The 25,134-nt window shown below is 39.2% G+C and overlaps 1 protein-coding gene across 16 annotated transcripts in view; it reads right to left on the bottom strand.

Moving 5' to 3' along the window:
* The window catches only part of ZNF236 (zinc finger protein 236), a 117,621-nt gene that overhangs the window by 85,719 nt on the left and 6,768 nt on the right, over positions 1-25,134 (bottom strand). For 9 of the 16 annotated variants that reach the window (XR_011542131.1, XR_011542132.1, XM_070627912.1 and 6 more), the window contains exons 2-4: positions 12,732-12,874; positions 11,341-11,505; positions 4,015-4,101 (exon numbers count right to left, since the gene is read on the bottom strand). Coding sequence is in view for 12 of the 16 variants with exons in the window: in XM_070627912.1 (XP_070484013.1) it covers positions 4,015-4,101; positions 11,341-11,505; positions 12,732-12,874 (395 nt within the window). In the remaining 4 variants the exon portion in view is untranslated. Of the gene's footprint in view, positions 1-4,014; positions 4,102-7,006; positions 7,592-11,340; positions 11,506-12,731; positions 12,875-25,134 lie in introns of those variants that run through there. The other 7 variants (XR_011542133.1, XM_070627914.1, XM_070627920.1 and 4 more) reach the window with 2 other exon arrangements.

Raw genomic sequence — 25,134 nt, 5'->3', positions numbered from 1 at the left:
GTCACAACCCGAACAGGCCACGTGACAGAACGCTTCGTCACTGTCACTCTGCTTGACAGCAGCAGGCCCCAAGGAGCCAGGGCGCGCCTCCCTCCCCCTCAGCGACCTGAGGAAGTCTCAGGCAGGAGCGCAAGACCTCCTGGATAGCTGAGACTTCACTTTATTGCACTCTCCACATTCAGATTAATGTCAAGTCCTCTAGGCTAGAAGTAGTTACTAGTTTCTCCCCTAGAAACAGACATTCTGGGGTAATTTCAATGGTCCCTAAGTGGCACCAGAAACCATGGAGGAAAATGCATGGCATTCTAAGCAGCCTCCATCTTGCTGAAGATGTAATAATATCTGAAAGTCAACCAGAGCAGAAAATATGAGAAATACCAGCTGCTTTACGGCTACTCCCCCTGCAACACTCGGCCTTCCCATCCCCCCTCGCCCAGGGCCACCGAATGATCTTTCTCTTTGGCCCCGCTCACTCTGACAGTCACACCTGCCCTTCTCTCAGTAGCCCTCCCACGCTCCAGCGCCAAACTACTGCCTTTCTCCTGCCCCAGGATTTTTCAGGAGCCAGTCTTCCTTTCCTACAGGAGTGTGCTCTGCTGACGTCAAAATGGTGCTCCAAGCACAAGACAAACCGAAAGCCCACCCCACGGAAGGCTGCTCTTCTCTCAGCACCTACAGCAGCTGGTCCCATCACAGTCCACGTGTGCGAGCTACCAGAACGTCCCATAAACATGAACAATGCCTCCCGTGAGCAAGCGTATCTGCGAGGGTGCGTGTACGCGCTGTTTCTCCAAACATCCTCTAACACCCCTTGACGGAGGTGATTTACTCAAAAAAAGATGTGTTTCAATGATTCTGTGAATTTTAAGGAAATATTTCCAAATGATTTAAAAACTACAGTAATTTTTCTGGTTTACATCTCTGGATTTTGATAGGGTAGTGAGCACTACAGATTTTAGACTATTAATCTCAATAGAGCAGTAAGGAAAAATTAGCTTACAGTGTTCTAAAAGTAGAGATTCAAAAATGGAGCACCATAAACTAAAAAGTTAACTATAGTTCATAAGTGCACAGAAGAAAATATGTTTATCAGTTATTTTTAAATCAATTTTATTGAAGCATACTTTACATACAGCAAAACACACCCACTTACGTGTAATTTTTTACCTCTCCAATTCACTATGTGATGGTTTCAGAGTTTAACCCCTAAAGGCAACCTTAGTCCTATTTCCCAGGTTTCAGGGGACACAGCACTGGTGCCCCCAGGACATTCTATACCCAACACACGGCTGAGCTTCTACCTGCCGTTATCTCGTCTAATCCCCACCTCACCACGGAGCCTAGGCACCTCCCTCGGACTCCAGGGCTCTGCACTCTCCCAACCCAAGCTGCTTTCTAGGCTTAGCCGAAGAAGGCCCTTCTGTGGGTTCTCTGACAAAACAGCGAATGGTGAATACTTTCAACAACTGCCACGTGTTGAGTTTCGCTCCATACCAAACATTATATGTTTGGAGAAACAGCGTGTCTTGGAGACAGCATGTCGTTGGAGTGCGTTGTTTTTAACGCACTCTTCCCGTCTGTTCTTTATTTAACGTATTAGACCATAATGTACAGTCATTACTGCTACTTTAAAGCTTAAATCGTGCATTTTATTCTCTGCCGGCTGCTTACCCTGTTTCGTGCTCCTTGCTTCTCTTTTCTTGCCTCCTGGATTACTTTTTAGAGTTTTTCATATTCATTTTGATTTATCTGCAGTACTTTTGAGTACATCGCTCTGTACGGTTTCCTCGGAGGCTGCTCTAGATATTACAACACACCCATGTCACGAGCACGACCTGTGGCACCGACATCTTAACCCTTTCAGGACCATGCAGGAACCTTAGTTCCATTCAGGCCCTTCACTTTCCCCCTTTTTAAATAAAATTGTCCTAAGTATCTCCTCTATGTACACTGAGTTCATCAGATGATAATTTTTGCTTCAACCATCAAGTATGACTTAAGAATTCATGAGGAAGAATAATGTATTATATTCACCTCAGTTTTTGACTTATACCAAAAGTTTGTATTATCAGTGTTCTCCAGAGAAACAGAACCAAAGATGTGTAGACACAGAGAAGATTTATTATAAGGAATTGGCTCAGGTGACTGTGGAGGCTGACACGTCCCACAGCCTGCAGTGGGCTGGCCTACTGGAGACCCAGGTGAGCCGACGGTGCAGATGAAGTCTGAGGGCAGTCTGCTGTAGAAGTCCCTTTCTGGAGGAGGCCAGTCATTTTGTTCTATTCAGGCCTCCAACGGACTGGATAAGATCCACCCACACTACAGGAGGGAAATTTGTTTGCTTAAAATTGATCCATTTAGGGGCCAGCCCAGTGGCAAGGTTGGCTTCACATGCTCAGCTTCAGGGGCCTGGGGTTCATGGGTTCAGATCCCAGGCACAGACCTACACGCTGCTCATCCAGCCATGCTGTGGCGGCATCCCAGATACAAAAATAGAGGAAGACTGGCACAGATGTTAGCTCAGCGACATTCTTCCTCACAAAAAAAAAAACAAAAAATTCACCAATTTAAAAGTTAATCTCATCCAAAAACATCCTCCAAATTGACCATAGAATCAACCATCACACTGTTCTTTGCTTTCTGAAGTTCCAAGCCTCCTTCTGTTATCACTTCCTTTTTGTCTGGATAACTTCCTTCAGTCATTCTTTAAGAGTAGGTCGGCTAGCAACATATTGTTTTCCTTCATCTGAAAATGTCTTTATTTCCCCTTTATTCCTGAAGGATATTTTCACCATACATGGAAACCACAATTGACAGTTCTTTTCTTTCAACAAGTGGAAAATGTGCCCTCTGGTTCCCTTCCTTCTGGCCTCCATGGATTCGATTAGAAGTTCACCGTCACTAGAATTGGTGTGCCCCAATAGGCAACAGATCATTTTTCTCTAGCCTCTTTCAAGATGTTTTCTTGTCTTCAGTTTTCAAATGTTCGATTATGATGTGTCTTAATGTACATTTCTTTGGGCTGATCCTATTTTGGATTCTTTCAGCTTTTTGAATGAATAAGTTACTCCTTATACCACATCTGGGTAATTTTTTTCAAATAAATTTTCAGTCCCAGTTTTTCTCCTATCCTTCCATAATTCCTATTACACCAATGTTGGATCTTTTATCATTGTCCCGAAGTTCCCTGAGGTTCTGTTAATTTTTTTCAATCTGTTTTTTCTCTGTTGTTCAGTTTAGATACAGCCATACACAGCATAACAACATTTCAGTCAATGATGGACCACATCTGCAACAGTGGTCCCATTAGCCTAGTGTGTAGTAGGCTATACCATTTAGGTTGGTGTAAGTACACTCTATGATGTTGGCACAACAACTAAATCGCCTACCAATGCTTCTCTCATAACATATCCTGATCATCAAGCGACGTATGACTGATTTCTACTGATGTCTTCCAGTTCACTGATTCTTTCTTCTGTGTTCTCCATTCCACTGTTGAGCCCTTCAATTGAGTTATTTCAATCACTGGAGTTTTCAGTTCTAAAATTTCCCTTTAGTTCCCTTATCTTCTATTTCCTCTATTTTTTCATTTGTCTCAAGACAATTCATAAAGCATTTTTATGATGACTGCTTTAAAATCCTCGCCACATACTTCCAACATCTGGGTCATCTCAGTGTTGGTATCTGCTGTCTTTTCTCACTGGAGTTGGGACTGCCCTGGCTCTTGGTCTGATTAGTGAGTTTCAGTTGTATCCTGGATATGCGGGTGTTATGCTGTGAGACTCTAAATCTTAGCTTATCTTTTAGCAGGCAATTACTTTGCTTAGATGTAGCACAGGACCCAGGGGAGGGAGGCTCAACTTGTAGGGCCTCACTGACGCCAGGGGCTGGAAAGCACAGTGCAGACTAGTCCATCTTGCATCACCTGGTTAAGTCTCTTTGCCACCAGGTGGGGTAAGGCTCAGCTTCCCACTGACCCATGGACACTACTCTGGTAGGGAATCAGAACACTACCTGCTTCTGCTGGGCAGGAGATAGGAGGTCAGAGTCCAGCTGCTCTGCTAACACCATCCGGTGGGGGAATCTGGATGCCACCTCCTTCTGCCAGGAGAGGGATACAAGAATAGCTCCTTATTAATCCCAGGCCATCAGGGGGTCACGGGGCCATCTGCTTCCAAGGACAGAAGGCAAGACGGGAAGATCATTCTGCACTCTGCCTCGCTGAGCAGTTTCTCAGTTGATCTTTGGCTGGAGTAGAGTGGGCATCATCAAAAAGGTTCTCTTGTTAGACTACCCTTTTCCTGGTTTTGGCTAAGAGGAACAGCTTTTCTTGGGGCATTTTCATATATGCCCGTTGGCAGAAGGCTATAGGCTTCTTCAGCACCCTGTCCAGGCATACTGGGGGGGAAAGAGCACAGGGAACTCCCTGCCATATTGTTCCTCAAGTCCTTAAACCCCTCAGCTGCCTTCCTTCTTCTTTCCACCTCTCAGAGTCTTTCTATATCTGTTGGTTGTGTTATCTTCTAGGTATTTTTAGTTCTAAGAGCAGGGACCTGGGATAAAGGGGCTATTCCATCTTAGCTGGAGTCTTATTTTTAAATGCGACTACAGGTCAGGAATTACTCCTGTAGTTATTACTAATATACCATATTCAAATCAATTAAGTGAAACATAAAAACATATGAAACAAAAGTAGGCAGAAATGTATGATTTTAACATACATGGAAAAGACTGATAACTGTGTTCAAATATCTATTCTTCTTTTCTTATATAGTAATAGATTTCTTAGCTGAGCATATAGCTATCCAACTAAAAACTCTATTTCCCAAGCTTCCTAACCCTGTATCACACTGTGATGACTGTGTTCTACCCAACGGGACATCAGCAGAATGGACATTCAACTTCTGGATCATGCCTTTAAAGAGCAGAAGTGTGCCCTCTTCCTTGCTCTTTTCATTATAACCATGTGATAGAAGTAACATTCAGAGAGCAGAGCAAGACAATCATTATGCACTGTGTAATGCCATGGTGTTATATGAGAGAGGAAAAACTCTGAGCCTGTACCCTAATACAACCATTAAAAACAAAAGAGCACCCTATTTTTTACATATTGCCAACACATTATTCACCTGTGAAATAAGCACAGCAAAGCCTTTCTTTCTTCTGCTCATGTAGAACCCCTAGTCTCAAATTCCTGTTCAGCGTAGGGTGACTCAAGTCAGATTACTGAACAGCACTTCCCAACTTCTAGAACTCCTCCCTTGCAGGACAAACAGCGGTGCTGGGGCAAGAAGGCAAAGATTCTCACAGCTTCCATTACTAGCTTCAAACCACAGTTATGCAAAAGCCTCTTTTGTGACTATTCTATCCTTTTCTTCTCCTACGATTATTTACTGATCTGAGAAAGAATCTGTTATATTCGAAGAGAGGAAACAGAAGACAGGTAGTGCAACAGAAATGTAAAGTCAACTGATTTTAGGAAACATAAATTTCTCAAAGGCCTTTTGGAAAAAAAGTAAGGAGTCAGAAACTATGGGATGCCTATGTTCTTACCACTACAACAGTTAAAGACAAAGACAGCTGGAGTTTTGCCAGTGACACAAAGGGTCCAGACGAGACTGGGCTGCACAAGCTTCCACATAGCTGCCTCACAAGGACAGAGCTCCCACCTCAGGAGATTACGTCGTAACAAGCTAACCAACAGCAAAAAAAAAAAAAACTGACATAGCAAATTAAGTAAGGAGTAGATAGTTATCAGAGGTGGAAGGACTGTGAGCTCCATCTTGGGGAACAATCTGAAAATGAAGTTGGACAAAGTGTGTGGATGAGAAAATATACCGAAGGGAAGATTTTGAAAATAATGTATAAAAACTTAAGAACCTCTGGAAACGATCAATTACCGTTATTTCCCTTTCCAGTTATGGAGGAAATCAGAGTAAATTTTAAAGGGTCTGTCTGAAGAAACATTAGAATGGAACACAGTAAGTCTCCTCATCCTGGTGACCTGTGTTACAGGGTTTGAGGTTGGAGCCAGTGTGGCTGACGGAGCCAGTGTGGCTGACAGAGCCACATCCGCCCTTTACAATCACCCTGAGGGCTAAGCCCAAAAGAAGGAGTAGTGTGAGGAGACCTGCTGCAATGGTCTTCACCCACCCCTGTGACCTGTGATCCCACTGGAGGATGCATGCGTGCGCGCACACACACACACCAGGTTTCACTTCTTTGCTTATGCAGCTTAGGCCACATGTTATATCATTTCAACTCTCTTGCCAACCTCCCCATTGTCCCGACTCCTTTGTTATTCCATAACACGGGCTTCGTAAATCCTAACCTTGTTGCAAACAACCACCTCCACTCCTACCTAGGCTGATGGGCACTGCAAGGAAACCATACGTTCCCACTCCCACTCCCACCCAACAAACACAGATCAATTCTCAGCAATGATCCATGTACCACATGTAATACAATCCATGTGATACAATCCATGCATTCGTCCCCGGTCAGGCTCTGCTCCCATTTCCCTAAATAGGCTTCCCATACCTATCTCCAACCACCTCATTTTTCTGTAAAGACAGAGCAACGTCTCTATTGCACAGAGGGAAAAAATTAAGCTATACAATCATAGTCCTATCCTGTGAACAAAGCACTCCAGTGCACCATGACAAACTCATAAAGGGCCCAGGGAGAGCTGACACCCTCAAGGGAAATGTGATACTCAACAATTGTCCAATGCCACACAAACAACTGGTTCGAGATAGTTCAGTTTCAATAAGATCATATCTTTGTGAAGCTGGGTTTTGGTAATTGCTGTGGTTAAAAAGCAGAGACAATGAAAATCAATGGGGGACAGGAAATTCCAGGGCTTAAAAGGTGTGCAGCACCCAATTTACGTGTGGCAATTTTTCAGATGGCTACTAAGTCATAAAGACATAAATACTTATTAGCCTGTTTGGATCTAACTACTTAATAAAAAGAACTCAGATTTTGGCCTTGGTGAAAAACTTACTGAGACCCTGGGACTAAACAGAGAACTGGGAAAAACTGGGAGATCGGCTCTCACACAGCAGGAACGGCCTCGATCCCCAGCAATAAGCCGCACTCAGCTCCATCCGAAGCCATCCTCACTCTGTTCTTCTGGGGTCACAGGGAGGGGTATCTCTTCTGTTCAAAACTCACTTCTCCATCACGTTCCTGTAACAGGCACTCCTCGCCCCTCCGGACGCAGACCTCTGAAGACACATTTTTACCGCAACGCTGAATTCTTGAGTGTGATCATTGTTTTGTGATAATGAGGAAAAGTGTTGCTGTTTTTAGGGGGTATATACTGAAGTATTTAGAGGTGAAGCAGCAACATGATGTCTGCAACTTACTTTTAAAATTGTTCAAAACAGTGGGTGGTGGGGGTGAGAGCTGGGAAATTCTGACGATTGGTGAATCCAGGTAAAGAACGCACAGTACACAGGATTCACTGATCCACTCTTTCAAGTGTTAAATTTTTCAAAATAAATAGTTAGGTGGATATGCTATCACTACATATTGTGATGACAGATAACGATCAAAAGGTGATTTTATTTTAAATCCCATGTGCTAGCTGAAAAGAAAACAAAACCAAAAATGTTATTACCCAATTATTATTTCTAGATGAAGTTATATACCTGAAACCCAAAGAGAATCTGGTAGGACGGCAAGCTACAAAACTAATATACAAAAATGTTTTGCTTTTTGTATATTAATGTATATTAATACACAAAAATGTTCTGCTTTCCTGTAGTCAAATAACAAACAATATATAACTGAAAGATCCTCCTAAATGATATTAATAAAAGTCTTAAAACATTTAAGAATTTAAAGAATGTACTGAATCCATATGAACAAAATGTTACTAAGTGATGTTTTGACAAAGATTCACTATTGTAAACATGTTCAATTCTCCCCTGTAGCAATATGAAACTTTAACGCAATCAAAATAAAAAATAAAAATACGAACTGATTTTTAACGTTTGTATTAATAATAAACCAGAAAAGGAAAATAAGAAACATACAAACATTTGCATATCGTTACAAAGAGAAACACAGCAGAGACAAACCAGAACAACTAGTAGGAAAGGCTGAAGGAGTGAGGCGGAGGGCACGGGAGGGAGCCATTCTTCTCTGAGCGCTCCTTGTTTGTATCATTTTGACTTTGAATGTAAATTAATATCCAAATATTCAGAAACTAAATCCCCACTCTGCTTTGGGTTGTCTTTGTGGTCAGACTAACCTAACTCTGATGGAGGGCAGCTGATTGAGGGTTGTGCACCACAAGAATGGGAACAAGGGTGCACTACCAGGTGGTGTAGTGGTTAAGGTCGCACTCCACTTTGGCAGCCCAGGGTTCATGGGTTTGGATCCCGGGCGCAGAACTACACACAGTTCATCAAGCCATGTTGTGGCAGCGTCCCACGCACAAAAAAAACAGGGGAAGACTGGCACAGTGTTAGCTAAGGGACAATCTTCTTCTAGCAAAAAGAGGAAGATTAGCAACAGATGTTAGGTCAGGGCCAATCTTTCTCACCAAAAAAAAAGGAACAGGAAGGAGTGGGCCTAAAATAGAAAGCAAACTGAATCAAATTACCCTGTACTTACTTTAAGTCCTGACTGCTTTTTAGAAGGTTTATTTACAGTGGTGTGGGCCAAGCAAGTGTGAAACTATTGCAGACGTGATGTAGGATTGAGCAAAGGGAGTGAATATGTGCTGGCCTGTGGGAGTCAGGGTCCTCACTGTGGAGAAGGGACACACAAACAGGAACTAGGGGAGGCACACGGGAGCCCTGCCAGGAGGGACTGGATTGGAGGCATGAGTGTGAGCTCACGCCCCTGAAATCTCTATGTGTACTGCACTAGAAGACACGGTGGGAGGTGAAAAACAGCAGTTTTAAACTTGGGAAGTATCTCTAAGCAAGTCACAAGAACCAGAATCTGTAAATGAACATAGTGCTCACTGTAGCTTTGCTTGCATTGTATACGTCTAAGAATAGTGACCTGCTGATTATGATAATACCATGTGGCTGTTAAAAACAATAAGACAGGGCCAGCCCAGTAGCATACCAGTTAAATTCGCAAGCTCTGCTTCAGCAGCCCAGGTTTGCCCATTTGGATCCAGGCACAGACCTACCAACCATTTATCAAGCCATGCTATGGCAGGCGTCCCACATATAAAGTAGAGGAAGATGGGCACGGATGTTAGCTCAGGGCCAATCTTCCTCAAAAAATAAATAAATTAGGGCAGGCCTGGTGGTGCAGCGGTTAAGTTTGCATGTTCCACTTCAGTGGCCTGGGGTTTGCCGGTTCAGATCCCGGGTGTGGACCTATGCACCACTTGCCAAGCCATGCTGTGGAGGGCATCCCACATATAAAGTAGAGGAAGATGGGCACAGATGTTAGCTCAGGGCCAATCTTCCTCAGCAAAAAGAGGAAGACCAGCAGCAGATGTTAGCTCAGGGCTAATCTTCCTCAAAGTAATTAATTAATTTTAAAAAACCAAAAACAAAAAACAATGAGAAAGCTCTCTGATGAACAGATGTGTAACAATACCTGAGATACAGTTAACTGAAGGAAACAGGCACAGAATAATATGGGTTGTATTAAAAGGGGTGCAGAGGAGATTTATAAATACACAGGTGCCCCTAGTAGCATACACAAAAAACTGCTAATAGAAGCTGCTTTTTGGGGAAGAACTGAAGTCAGAGGTTGACAGAGACTTGACAACTCCATGTACCCTTCACTACTCTTGCTTTCTTACTATGTGTACATACAACTTATTCCAAAATATTTTAATACGCCATTATTTAATAAAAACATTTTCTGCTTTTTAAAAGTAAAACAGTGGCCAATTCTGAATAGCACTGCACTACGGCTGAGTGAGACAGGCGTGCCTACGCTCTGCAGGGGAAGGCATAAAGCAGCACACTCTCTAGAACATAAGGGGGCATTCTGCAAAGAACTTAAAAAAGTCTTGTTAACTCAGTAAACCCACCTGTAGGAATCCATCCTAATGAAATAACTAAAGATACACATAAAGATGTATTATTTATAATACGGAAAAGGTATAAACAAGTTAAATGTTAAATAATAAAGGAAATGATCAAATATCACTATGCTATGTCTAGATGCTGAAGACTTAGAGTAATTTACAATATTGACATGAGGAAAACATTTAGGATATAGTAAGCGAAAAGGGGGAAAATATATTTACAACATATTAAGGGAAATGGGTAGGTTACCAAACAGTAGCATACCTATTTTTGTATTAAAAAAACTATTCTTAAATATATAAACTATTGTGGAAAGCATGTACAGCAAAAAAATAAGCTTGAGAGACTATATGTGCACTCTCTCCAACTGGTGTGATTACTGGTTCTTTTAACAATGTTACTTTAGTTAATGTCTAGTTTCTAACTTTTTCCAAAATAAATATGCATCACGGATACAAGAAGATTTAAAAAGATAGAAACAAATTATTTAATATTAAAAATTAAAGGCATATATAAAAAGAGGATACAAAGCTACATGGAAAGTATGAACTCAATTTTTAAGATGCAAATTTTATATATGCAATTAAATACTGTACTTGTTTTTCTGTCTCAGGAGGAAAATATACCAAATAGCTATCCATAATTATCCCTGGATGGTAGATTAGAGGTAATTTTATTTTCTCCTTTTTACTTTTTTTCATTTTCCTAATTTTCTACGATAATAATTTGGCTGAGGGGGGAAGGTGTGCTATTTTTAAAGCAACAGCCATTTACACTTCAAATTAGGCGCATCCACTCCAGCAACATAGAGGCCTCTTCTGTACACATGGCCAGTGTAGCCTGTCAGCCTTGAAGCTGCCCCAAGGCTACGCCTGGGCTCCTTTCAGGATTGTTCACTTTATATATAAACTGCCTTGGGTCATCACGCATTTCTTCTCTTCTCTCAAACATGTCAGGGGATCCAGGAGCAAAGTGAGGAGATTCTACCATCTTCAGAGGCAGAAAATCTACTTTTGGCCACTACAGAATCCTACAAAAGTTAATTTCTGTTAAAAAAAAAAAGGGGGGGGGGTCTCTTCTAGCCAACATGGACATATTTTGACCCTCCAAATATACTACACATTAAAATGTCTCTGCTCTAAGGTATAGCCAGAAAATAAAAGGTTTATCAGTAAACTGAAGATTCGCCCAGGCAAATTTAATGATAATTAACTCCTTGAAATCTATAAGAAAGGCTTTTTGAACTAGTTTATACCTAAAATCCTCCTAAATAGTAGATGCATGTTAAAGATCAGTTAACAAAGTATAGGCCAAAATAATCAATTACCTCTTCCTTCTCATGCAGCATAATATGCGCTTTGAGACTAGCCACTCTGGAGAATTTCTTGTGACACACAGGACAGGTAGGATCTTCCCCATTGTGGGTACATTTATGAAGTGTCAGGTTGAATTCAACATTAAATGTTTGGGGGCACTGGTCACATCGATGTGGCTATTTGGAGAGAAAAGTCAAGAAGCCACTGAAATATAATCTTTCCACAATAAATGTCATTCAAATATTCACAAGTACCAGAATCTACAATCTTTCTAAGGAACTTCTGAAGTCAATAAACGCAAAATGGACACAGTAAAGCTCCTTACAGAATTTACCAAAGAATTATAAGGACGACAACACATCTATACAGAAAACATTTCTAATAAGAAATACGGCATATAAATGTATCAGGATGCAGCCTCTAAGAAAACAAACGTGAGAAACTCCCACCCATTGGGTAGGATTTTTCCTTTCCTTTCTGACCAACTCCATGGCTATAAACAAAATCACTTTAAGTAAAATAAGTAATCATCAAAATTTTTACTAGATTTTAAAAGAGTTGCTTATCCCACTCTAAAGTTTTCCCCAAATGCCTTTTACTTGTAGAAAGATAAAGTAATCACTGGTATTTCTCTCTGAAATATCAAGACCCTAATGAGTCTGTATTTTCACATCTTGAACTTGGGAAGATAACGCCAGTGGATACTGGTTACAGCATTATCGTTCATGCTGAAAGTAAAGCCAGAGTTGGTCATACACTGTTCTCTAGAGAAGAGATCCCTGGTGTTTTTCTGGTCTCAATGGCTCACTAGCTGACATTCTCCAAACCTAGAGAAAAGTCGGCAATCACTTTTTTAATTGTAGTTTTAACTGCCACTTTCCATCTATCAGGCAGACCATTCCATCAAGACACTAACATCTTTGACATATCCCACAAGGGGCACTGCAAAAAAGTGTTCAAATCTCTATTTAAGATAGTGTTGTTCCCTGCTGAAATACGATCTAAAATACCTCAAATACCATTTTAAAATGGTATTCGAGATAATAAAACAGTAACACTCTGCTGGAGAAAAACACATCAAGATAAACCAATTCTGTGCTCAGTCACCTAGGAAATCGAAACTACTGGGAAAAGTTGTATTTTAAGAGTATTTCTTTGTCCATTCATAAATAACTTCAATATATACATAGATTCACTAGACAAACTCTCTCTCTCATTACCTAATAATGTCTAGGAATACAACTACAACTAAAAACAAAAGGTCAAAATATTTATATAATATAAAACACTCCACAATTTAGGAATCTAAGTCATGAGAAAAATTTTTATTTTACATGTTGATTTTTACAATACCTCCAGTTTCAACGCTCACATTTCTGATATCCCTTTTGAAAATACATACCTTGTCATTTCGCTCGTGATCCCTCATGTGGCGTTGAAACTGGGACTCTTTTGGAAAAGATAGCAGACAGATTTCACATTTATGGAAGTTTGGAACTTGACAGGCATAATTAGTGTTCTCCGCATTCAATGTTAAAACTCCATCTATAAAATTGCATAAGTATACACAATAAATACCAGTTGTTATTCTCATCGCATAAATAAAACTAAATTATTTGGTTATTGTTTAGAAACCAAATTATGTCAGAGATTTATGACAGATTTTGGATGAAATTAGCGATGTCTTAAATTTTTTAAATGGACATGTTTTTAAGTTAGAAATGAGAAACGTGGAGATGACTGAGACAAAGGCCAACAGAATTCTAAATATTTGTTAGTAGGATTTTTAGAAACTGGACACTAAACTCCTGAAGCTTGACGCCCACGCAAAGACACACAAAAGCTTCACGCCCACGCAAAGACACACAAAAGCCGCCATGTTTCTTAACCTTGCCTACATGCTAATGTTGTTTCAAAGCCACTACAAATCGGGAGGCACTTCACCTCTAAGTCCCTGAGAGTGCATCAGTAATCCACACTGCTTCTTAAATCACTCAGTAAACAAAACTCTAGCAGAAATATAAAAGCTAATTCACTAATTCCACCTACCTCGGAAAACTGCTACAAATCAAGATGAACTCAAAAAGAAAAAAGCTTTTGTTCTCTCATATAGTTATGGTTTAGGAAGATAAAGGATTGCAATGCTTTGGACAATCCTCAGGTTTCACAGTGTGCTTCTACAAACCCAGGAAGGTAAACGGCTATAAACGTAAAAGTATTTTCAAATAAGAATAACTATGTAATAATCACAAAAGTTTGTAAAGAATGTCACAAAATAAAGATGTCTTAAACCTCTACAATTCTTTAAAATAAGTAAATATACTCTACGTCTTATAATTTGGGCACAAAGATATAATACCTATTAACTATACAAAGACTAGAAATGTCACATATGACTCTTTGTATCAAATTTGACCCCAAAATATTAGAATTTAGAAATTTGAAAGTAGAGTAGGGGTTAATTTTAAGACTCAAGTAAGCTTAACAAGCTCTTCTGTTTCTCAAACGTCCGTTGGCAAACACAGGCATTCCAAATTTTCGATAGACCCTTAAATTCCTCTTTTGAGAAAACAGCTTGCAGTTCCAAGTTTGGCCAACAGTCCTCCTCGCCTACGGCAGAATCTGCATTAAAGCAAGAACTGTGAAATTCCAAAGGATGGGCGGTGGGCTGGAAACAACGTAGGAGGGGAGCAGAGACAGAGGCAGAAAGCTGGCAGCAGCTTCAAAACCTCTCCTGGCAGGTCCTTGAATAAAGTGATTTCCAGTTTCGAGAAATACTAACGTAATTCAAAAAACTCAAACTTCATTCATAAACAAAATGGGTCTACTAAGGAAAAGATAAACATGATTTTTATTCTATTTATTCTTAACTTTATCCACATGCTACTCAAAGACAATACATTCAAAATTTCTACACTAAACTAATAACAAAATGTTTTATGATTCCCCAAGTCCAAATAAAATGATTGTTGACCACATCAATTGATATATTATTATTACGCCCTTTGGATAATTTTGTACTTCAGGAAGAAGTAGTTTAGAGGTTAGGAACGTCCAAGTAAAATATCTGTTGAAAACTGTGTTTTAGGAACTGAGTAGTAAGTGTTTTAACCTAAAGGTTGAATACAGTAATGAAAGAGCTCCTAAACTTAATTTCTAAAATGCAAAATTACAAAGCTATTTCAGGACATAGAATGAAACAATTTTCATAGCCTCGATATTGAAACTACCTAATATATTATCCAAAAATGAGAAGGGATTTAATTAACTGCAACTGACAGATAAAACCCTAAGAGACAAGAAACTGTACATTTAAAACTGAAAAATGATGTCATTTTGCTTATGAATTAAAACTTTTCCAGAAAATATTTTTATGTTAAGAAGAAAGACTTCCCTCTGTACTAAATCTCAAAACATAATAAAATTACTTTTTCAGTAAGCCCTTTCCTCTACTGATAATATATTAATTTAGTTCAAAGACAAACTCAAAACAACAATTCAAATTAAAGTGTAACTGGAGGGTCAGGGGGAGGAATCCATGCTTTAGTTTCCACTTGAGCATAATTTTAAAGTCCACAGCATCGCTACACTTTCACTGTGCTTGAGGAGAACACACTTTGTAAATGTGGCTATTTCTCTTTGCACCAAGAAAGCACGAAGCCTTTCTCCTTTCTCCCAGGACTAGGTGGGCCTCTATCATCTGCACTTTGTCTTCTTTCTACTCAGTCAGCCCTTTCTGGGCAGAGTCCTAGGCCTCAAAAAAACCTCTTTTGTCTGTCATTTCTTCAAATTCACTCAAATTTCTGGTCCCCAGAGCATCTGTTGTTCAGAAAGAGGTCTATGAAATTAATGTATGCTTACTTAGAATGGGCTTCAGGAGATCCATGAACCCCGCGAAAACTACCTGCAAATACTATACATCTACGCATACATGCACTGTTTGGCGGGGGCGGGGGGGGGAATCTCTGAAGCCACAGAGGCCACTGGATTTTAACAGGCTAGAGATCTAAGTAAGGTATGATCAAATGAATGGTGGCTTCTTAATGGTCAGCCCTCCTGAGGATAGTTGCATTTATAAAGGGCAGCTAGAAGAACTTCACGTGAGATTTTTGGCGATACATATTCCTAATGTTTCCCAAATCAGAGTAAGTTCTCTCTGTAGCTCCCCTCGCCACACTCACAAAATAAGCACAAAGCTACTGCATCCAGCTCAAATCTAAGAGTTTATCCAGGACAGTATTTTTCAACTACATGTTTCCGTGCTCCAGGAGGACAGGGGTGGATCATTCTAAGATTTCACTGGTGCGAGAGAGGCCCAGCAGGTAGAATTCCAGTCAGTTTTCCCAAATGGTCACATTACACACACAGATATGACCACCATCCTCTTTAACTGTTCACCCTTCCTGCCACCCAGAACTCAAATTCTCTATCAAAATTAAACAAAAACTGATTGCTCAAAGACAAGAAATTGTTTGAGCAGCTTTGTTTTCCTTGACAAAAATTTGAAGGGTTTCAAAAGCAATTTAACTCTTTACATAGATTCTAAATAGTATATAATAATAGCTTTCTATCTTTCACCCCCAAAAATAATAAAGCCTATCTCAGAGTCGCACAGATTAAATAAGATAATGCCTCTGGACGCTATAGAGACCAGAGCCTACCAACAATTTAGAAGCACAGCCATCTCTGCAATGCTCATCCTTCCTACTCATGTCCTACCCCTCAACCCATAACCATATTATTCCATAACTACTTTCAGGCCTGGTTTGTAATAACTCGGGACTAGAAGAGCTATCTTACAAAATGCTCTTCTCCCCAGACCAGGCTCAGCAATCAGGCCAGCCAGCTAAATCTTAATGGCAAAGGTCTGTCCTCATCCCCAATCTCAAGAACTTACGTTGATCTCATACAAAATGCCTCTCTATAATATGACACCAAGTTCCAACAAAACCTATCATTGCATGGATTTAACTCAAATTTGCTCCTCCTGACTTAAACACTTAAGCACTGTGCATTTAACAGCTTTCCATAAATCTTGATAAGGCATTTTTAATGTTAAAATAAGAGATACATCAGTTTCAGCTTCTAAAGTAACTGAGCTAACCCCAGACTTTTTATCTGCATTTATTTTTACATTTTGAATAAAAACCTTTCCAAAATAGAGCTGATCCCCCTATCCTCTGCTCTCAACAGGCACTAGCCTCAGTTCCCTGTGTCCATCACCCCCCACAATCCTCCAAGAACCTAGCTCTCTAACCACGTCAGCATTCTGCTCCCACTTTTTCACCCTCTGATATCATAATGCTCTCCCAAGTCACCAAGTAGATCTTCGGGTCTGATAGTTGCCCCTACTTCAAACTGGTACCACTTTGGCTAAACTCTACCATTCTTTCTCCTCTTTTCTACTTCTTTCTTACTCTGCCTTTCCTGTCTCCTGTTTTCTACTGCTCCGCCCACATTTGTCAGCACTCAGGCTTTAACACAACTAGACTTTTTCAGGTAAAACTCGGAAGTGTTTGGGCCCCGAATCCTTCCTGCTTCATCGTTTATCTCCAAAGCCTTATATAAGGCCTGGAACATAATATGTGCCTAACAAATGTTTGCTAAATATTTGGAGATGAGATAAAAGCTAGTAACATTTTTGGTCTCTTCTCAGTTGTCTGAAGCTCTCAAGACCAATATTTCTAATCCCTACTTTTACAGTGACTCATGCCCTCCACCTCAGAGCTACCTAAGCTAGATTTAATATTTTTGCAGCTTGTTAGGTATCCACTAACTATTCTTATTTTGTAAATATATACCTTAGCCTTGGTTGTTCCTAGGAGCTAGCTCAACTGTATGTACAGTATTTCCTTTGTAGAATCTCTCTCCTGGGTTAACAGCATCAGCCATCAGCACCTGCCTTCCTCCAGGAGGGAACAACATCTGTCAGCTCAAAAGTGCCCGCACCGAGGAGGGGGTAGTATCAGGGAAAACTCTTGCACTTTCTGAATTGTCCCTATTATCTAGTCAAATGTATTTACTATTAAGTAGGTTCTCATTTGGAAATGAAATGTGTTCACATGGAAACATAATCCTCAAAATGTATTCAGTGGTAAAGCAGTATGTTCTAGATGCAATAATTTCCTTAAAAAAGGGAGGGGGGGCAGAGCTATCCCACGCATTTGCCTGTATGTGCAGTAAATATCCCTGTAAAACTGTAGGAAAAAATAATCGCATTGGTTGCCTGTATGAAATCTGCCTGGGGAATAGGACTGGGAAAGGCGACTTCCCAACTTTTAAATTTTGAACCATTATAATGTATTACCTATTCAAAAAGAATTAAATTAAGTAAGAAATAAAATTACTTGGAAGAAAAGGTGAGTCCTACAGTCCACACCCTTGTTGTACAGCTTAGGAAACTAAGACCCCAGCGAAATTAAGCTACTTGGTCAAAATCACACAATCGGCCCATGGCAAAGCTGGGAGTAATTTTCAACTCACAACTCAGGCCCTCCTAACCAATCAGGCTTCCACGCCTCTTAAGTTCATAGTTTCTGAGATGAGACTCCGGTTTCCACCTCGAGCCTAGCATAAAAACAGCAGACGAACCAGGATTTTATCGACAGCATTTTACACCAATTGTAAGCGTAGGACTCTTTATGTTCTTTCAGTACGAAATACATTCAACCGAGAGCCAAGTACCCTCGTTGTCAAAAGCATGAGTAGTTTCAATGAGACACTTAAAGAGTCCAAAGCATTGGTACTGGTACCATGATAAATGGTATGAAGCATGTCTTGGACAGCCTTAAAGGCAGATACTTGCTCAGAAACTCATTAAATGGTCCTAATAGAGTCAGGTCACTCATATTCGCGCTGCAATTATTTCCAGGAACAAGTTCACCTTTACCTGGGTGTGCTTTCAATGCCCATTTTGTCAGTATTCGTATTTGTGTGACGTCTTCTTCTTATGCCTCATATTCCTACATTTTCTCTCATTATTTTTAAAATAATTATCAAGCCTCTTTCAAATATTTGCTTTTATTCACTGTAAATTATTTCTAAAGAAAGACTTCAAACTCAGGTAGATATATATTCAGACACGACATACACATTATCCAAATTTAACAAAACTACTGTATGTTAAAATTATAACAGAATAAATCCTCAAGTATCTATAGCCTCACCTTCTGGCTAAATCACAGACTTCGAGGCTCAAAGTCTGAAGCAGGGCCTTTCTGAGAATGATCCAGCAGTGTACTACTGCTGAGTATAATGCTTCCTTTGACAATGCAAAAAATTAATTATATATATATCTATAATAATCTGTCATTCTGTTCGCTGCCAATATTCTATTTGCATCTCCACAGACACACAATTTATGTTAGCACTGCAACAACAAGCAAGTAGAGCGAAGGGGCGCCACGGAGCATTGTGGACAGCCCAGCCCAAGATGCAGCCCCAATTTCCAATAAAACATGTACACACAATACATACTATTTTTAATGTCTATGTCTGAAAAGTGGTGTAACTTTTTAAGTTAAAATATGAGTTACAGGTCACAGAGCAGGGAGACGGTGAGGAGTGCAGGACTGTGAGCCACACGACTTAGGAGTCGTCTCAGTCCTGCCAAGTGCTGAGCGAGTTCTCTGCAAACCAGATTGTCACTCAGCTCAATTCTTCACCCAGAGATGAGCATGATTTCCATCCTGCCTACCCACGGGGTTGAAGTGAAGATCCAAGTTATAGCAAATGTACAACAAAAAATACCCACCAGTACTGCTAGAATTAAAGAGACAGACAAAACCAAGGATTGAGGAGGATATGGAGCAACTGGAAGTCTCACATACTGCCAGAAAAGAGGGAAAATCGCTACAATGACTCAAAAACTATTTGGCAGCATCAGCCAAAGCTGACCACATGCAAACCTTGTAACCCGGCAATTCTACTCCTGGGTATAGCCCTACAGAAATGTGAATATAAGTGCACCAAAAAGACATGTTTACAAATGCTCACTGAAGTGCTATTTTTAACACCCAGCAACTAAAAATAATGCAAATGCACTTCAACATAGAATGGGTAAATACATGGGAGCAGTCCACATAATGGAATACCATATAACAGAAAGAATGAACAACCTACTTCTAAACACAATAATGTAGCAAATCTCACATAGTGACCAAGAGAAGTCAGACATAAGGAAACATTCTGTATGATTTCATCTTATAAAGTTCAATAAATGGGCAAGACGTTGTTAGACTTCAGGATAGTGGTTTGTCTTATGAGGATGGGTATTGATTGGATGGAGCACAATGAGGACTTCCAGGGTGCTGTTAATGCCCCATTTCTTAACACAAGCAGTTACATGTGTGTGTGTACGTGTATATATGTGGGTTATAATAATCATATATATATGTTTGTGTGTGTGTATATGATTACTATAACCCATATAACCTAGGTGCTGATTACATGAGTTGTGAAGATTCTCTGAGCAGAACACTGCATGTTCTACATCTATATAAAGTTTACTTAAAAGGAAATTGCTATAATATACAACTTTCTTTTGTATTTCTGTCTTTTCCTCTAGATTTGGATCAACTAACTACGCCTAGCCTCCTTGGTAAACAAAGTTTCACTAGAACACGGCCACACTCATTGGTTTATGCATTATCTAAGGCAGCTTTCAGCCTACAGTATATCTGGGTAGTTACAGACACAGACCGTATGACCTAAACATTTACCATCCGGCCCTTCAGAGAAAAGTTTGCCAACTCCTACCCTAGATAGCAAACCACGATTCCACACCAGCCAGCCATCACTACTGCAATCCCTGGAATTTCCATTACATTCCACACTCCTCGGCACCACAGTGAAGTCCCCAGAGTGACAAAGGCATTAAGGGTTTATATATCCCATCCGTTATTCTCTACAGTAAACAGCCTTAATATTTACTTAAGTATAATCTCTTTAAAGCCAATAAAGACCTTTGTCTTAGTTGTGGGATAGAAAGACTGGATGCTCTCCTAAATAATAATCTTCAGAAAATTAATACGATAAAGGCGGGTGTCTACTTCACTCCTCTGCCTAACACTTGTGTACTTTGCATCTTTTTACCCGGTCCACAAAATGTTCTCTGCTAAGCATTTTCAAGCTGATAAATGCAATAATGAGCATTAAGGCCGTGGTTTGCAGCACACTGCTGAGCAATTCACAATATTTCCTAGAAAGGTGCAGAGCGTTTTCTAAGCATATCAAGTGTGCCCCTAGGAGTTTGTGAGGTCATTTTAGGTAGCACAAGAATAACTTACAATTTTAATGGCTATTTATTTATTTTAAAGTGTCTTACTTGTATAATGTATACTTGACACTTTACATTATTAAGTATAATATCAGAATAGCGAGGTATTGGCAGAGGGATAAACACCTAGACTAATGGAGTAGAACTGAGAATGAAGAAATGAATCTATTCATCCATCATCAATTCATTTTCAACAAGGGTACCAAGACAATTAATGGGGAAAGAGCAGTCTCTTCAACAAATGGTTCGTGGACAAGTAGACATCCACACGTAAAACAACAAATTTGAACTCTCATCTCAACACATACAAAAATTAACTCAAAATGGATCAAAGACTTCAATTTAAGAACTAAAACTATAAAACTCTTAGAAGAAAACATAGGGAAAAAGCTTAATAACTATGAATTTGGCAGAGGTTTCTTAAATATGACATCAAAAGCACAAGCAACCAGGGGCCAGCCCAGTGGCACAGGGGTTAAGTTCGCATGTTCCGCTTCAGTGGCCTGGGGTTCACTGGTCCGGATCCCGGGTGCGGACATGGCATGGCTTGGCCCGCCATGCTGTGGTAGGCATCCTACATATAAACTAGAGGGAGATGGGCATGGATGTTAGCTCAGGGCCAGTCTTCCTCAGTGAAAAGAGGAGGATTGGCAGCAGTTAGCTCAGGGCTAATCTTCCAAAAAAAAAAAAAGTACAAACAACCAAAGAAAAAGTAAATTGGACTTCATCAAAATCTAAAACTTTTGTGCATCAAAGGATGCTATCAAGAAAATGAAAAGACAAACTAAAAAAATGGAAGAAAACATCTGCAAGTCAATTATCTGATAAGGATCTAGTATCCAGGATATTTAAAGAATTCTTACAACAACAAAAAGAAAACCCAATTAAAAAATGAGCATGAGCAACATATTTGAATAGACATTTCTCCAAAGATATACAAATGGCCAAGGAGTACATGAAAAGATGCTCAATATCATTAATCATTAGGGAAATGCAAATCAAAACAATGAGATACCATTTCACACCCACTAGGATAACCAAAATGAAAATAGCAACAGAAAATAACAAGCGTTGCTGAGGATGCAAAGAAACTGGAACCCTCATTCATTGCTGGTGGGCATCTGAAATGTCATAGCTGCTGTGAAAACAAGTTAATTACTATATGACCCAGCAATTCCACTCCTAGGTATACACCCAAAAGAAGACAGGTGTTCAAACAAAAGCAAATACACAAACGTTCACAGCCGCTCTATTCACAATAGTCAAAAAGTTAAAAAACATTAAGTCCATCAACAAACGAATGGATGCACAAACTGCGATGTATCTACACAATGCGATACTGTTCAGGTATAAAATGGGATGTCATACTGATGCAGCTACAGCATGGATGAAGCTTGAAATGGTACGCTAAGTGAAAGGAGCCAGGCACAAAAGGCCACATATTGCCTGATTCCACTTATATGAAAGATCCAGAATAGGTAAATCCAGAGACAGAAAACAGATGAGTAGCGGCCAGGGGCTGCAGGGAGGAGGGACATGGAGTGAATGCCTTATGGGTGCAGGGATTCTGTTTGGAGCTACTACATGATGGTGCTGTTGCAGAACTCTGTGAATGCACCTAATGCCAATGAATTGTGTACTTTTCAATGGTTACAATGGTAAATTTTATGTTATGCATATTTTACCACAATATATTGTCTTTGAGGTCTAAGACTATACGTAAAGTACATAAAAACAATACTCACAAAAGACAGGGGAAGGGAGCAGTAATTAGAATTAAAATGCTCTAACATCCTAGAATTTCCCGGCAAGTGGTAAAAATATTTATATTAAATTATAATATGTCAAAGATCATATCATATTCTCAAGGTAACCACTAAAAGAATAATAAAAGAGGGGACAGCCTGGTGGCACGGCACTTAAGTTCACACTCTCTGCTTCCAGGGCCTGGGGTTCACTGGTTCAGATCCTGGGCATGGACCTATGCACTACTCGTCAAGCAATGCTGTGGCAGGCATCCCACACATAAAGTACAGGAAAACGGGCACAGATGTTAGCTCAGGGCCAACCTTCCTCAGCAAAAAAAGGAGGATTGGTGACAGATGTTAGCTCAGGGCTAATCTCGCCCCCCCCCCCCCAAAACAAAAAAGAATAGTAAAAGAATGCATATGTAGCAGGTTAATGGAAAGAGATAAGCACCATTTTAAAAATAGTGAGCCAAAAGAAGTCAAGAAGGAAAAGGGAGTATAAAATGATGAATCAAGTAGAAAACTAAAAGAGATGTCAGATGCAAACTCCAATTTATCAAGCACTGCCTAAAATGTAATTAGATTCAACGTGTCAATTAAAAGACGAAGATCATGAGGCTGTACTGAAAAAAAGAAAAAGGAGAAAGAAAAGCCAACTATGTGCTATTTACAAGTGACATAACTTCTATAAAAGGGCAGAAAGACTGAAAAGAAAAGGGTAGATGAAGAAATACGACTGGAACTCTCATCAAAGCAGTGGTGGGAGAGCCGTACAAACACCAGACAAAGGAGAGTTTATGGCAAAAAGCCTTACTAGAACAAAGCAGGTATTTCATAAGGAGAAAATGTTCATATACCAGGGAGATAGGACATTTTTAAATTTATACGGTTAGTAACACAGTTTCAAAAGATAGAACGTAAAGATTGACAGGAAACAAGGATAAATAGATAAATTTATGATCATAGCAGGAGACTTTAATACAATTTTTAATACAATTTACTACAATTTTGTAAGTAACAGGAAAAAAAAAGATACAATACATAGTCTTTTCAAATGCACATAAAACATTTACCAAATCTGAGCATAAAACATGAAACAAGTCTCAGTAAGTGTCAAATGATGATAAAATAATTCAAGCTTTATTCTGCAACATTAAATGAAACTAGAAATCAATAATGAAAGAAAGTAATTTAAAGAGTTCTAAATGTTTGGTAATGAAGCCACAACTTTTAAGTAACTTATGAGTCAACGTAGAAATCATGATAGAAATTAGAAAATACTTTATTTAATGAAAATAAAAATATACCATATCAAAACTTTTAGGATACACTTAAAAATGGGCTAATAAAGATAGCCTTAATGCACACAACTGTAAATGCATATATTAAAAAACAAGAAAGGCTGAAGATTAATTAAGTATCCATATCAAAAAGTTAGAAAAAAAACAACAGGAAATCAAACATAAAGTAGAAGGAAGGAAATGATAAAGAGAAGGAATTAACTGAATATAAAACCAACATTCATAAGTTGAATTGAAAGCCAAAACTTGGCTCTTCAAAAAGATTAATAAAATTGATAAAGCCCGGTAAGACTAAGAAAAGAAAAGGCACAATTTCTACTATCAGGAAAAAGAGGAAGGCTGCCACTAACTACAGCACCTAGAGGCACTGAAAATAAATAAAAGTGAGTAGTATGAAGAATTTTATGCTAATTTTAAATTTAGATGAATTCTTAGAAAAACAAAACTGACACAAGGAGAAATAGAAAATTTGAGTTATCCTGTATCTATTTAAGAAAATGAACCTGTAACTTAAAAATTTCACCCAAAGAAATCTCAAAATCCCCAACGGGGAAGTCTACCAAAGATTTAAAAACAACGTAATGGCAATCTTAATTTACAGGTCAATCTGTTTCATAAACATAGATACAAAAACCAAAGTATTTGCAAATCAAACCTAGATATACACAAAAAGGTTAACATCACAATAAGTTTAGTTTATTCCAGGGAGGTAAGTTTGGTTTAACATTAGAAAAAAAAATAATATAATTCACCTCAACAGAATAAAAAAGAAAAATTACATGATTATCACAATAAATGCAAAATAAACGTGATACAATTTAACACTCATTCATGATTAAAAATGCTTAGCAAAACAAGAGTGAAATTTATTGAATCTGATAAATAATATGTACCCCAAAAAGCCTACAATAAGCATCCTACTTAATAAGACAGAATAACTGAATAATTCTCTTGGAGTTGGGAACAAGCCGAAGACGTCTGTCATCCACTGCACTTAGTCATCACCAGAGTTCTCATCAGTTGAAGGGGCAAGACCAAAAGTAACAGAAGGGATAAGGACTGGAAACGAAGGGATAAATCTGTCAATACTAACAAATATGATCAAGCAGAAAATCCACAAGAATCTACAGATAAAGTATTAGAAATAGTAAATGAATATGTAAAAGACACTGGATACAAGACTAATTTTTAAAAATCAATTGTATTTCTATAATCAGCAACATATAGAAACTGAAATGTTTAAAACACTATAAACAGTGGTACCAGAAACCACCAAATACCTAGGACTAAACCTAACAATATATGTATAAGTCCCCTGCCTTGAAATTCTAAAACACCGTAGAGAGAAAACAATGAGGAAGTAAATCAACAACAGGACACATCGGGTTCACAGATTCACACTTGATTGTAAAGATGTTAATTCCACCCAAATTGATCTGCAGATTCAGTGCAACTCAAGCAAGATCCCAGCAAGTTTTT

The sequence above is a fragment of the Equus przewalskii genome, chromosome 7 (assembly GCF_037783145.1).
Source record: "Equus przewalskii isolate Varuska chromosome 7, EquPr2, whole genome shotgun sequence".
NCBI classification, from domain to species: domain Eukaryota; kingdom Metazoa; phylum Chordata; class Mammalia; order Perissodactyla; family Equidae; genus Equus; species Equus przewalskii.
This window is presented reverse-complemented; position numbering and strand designations above follow the sequence as displayed.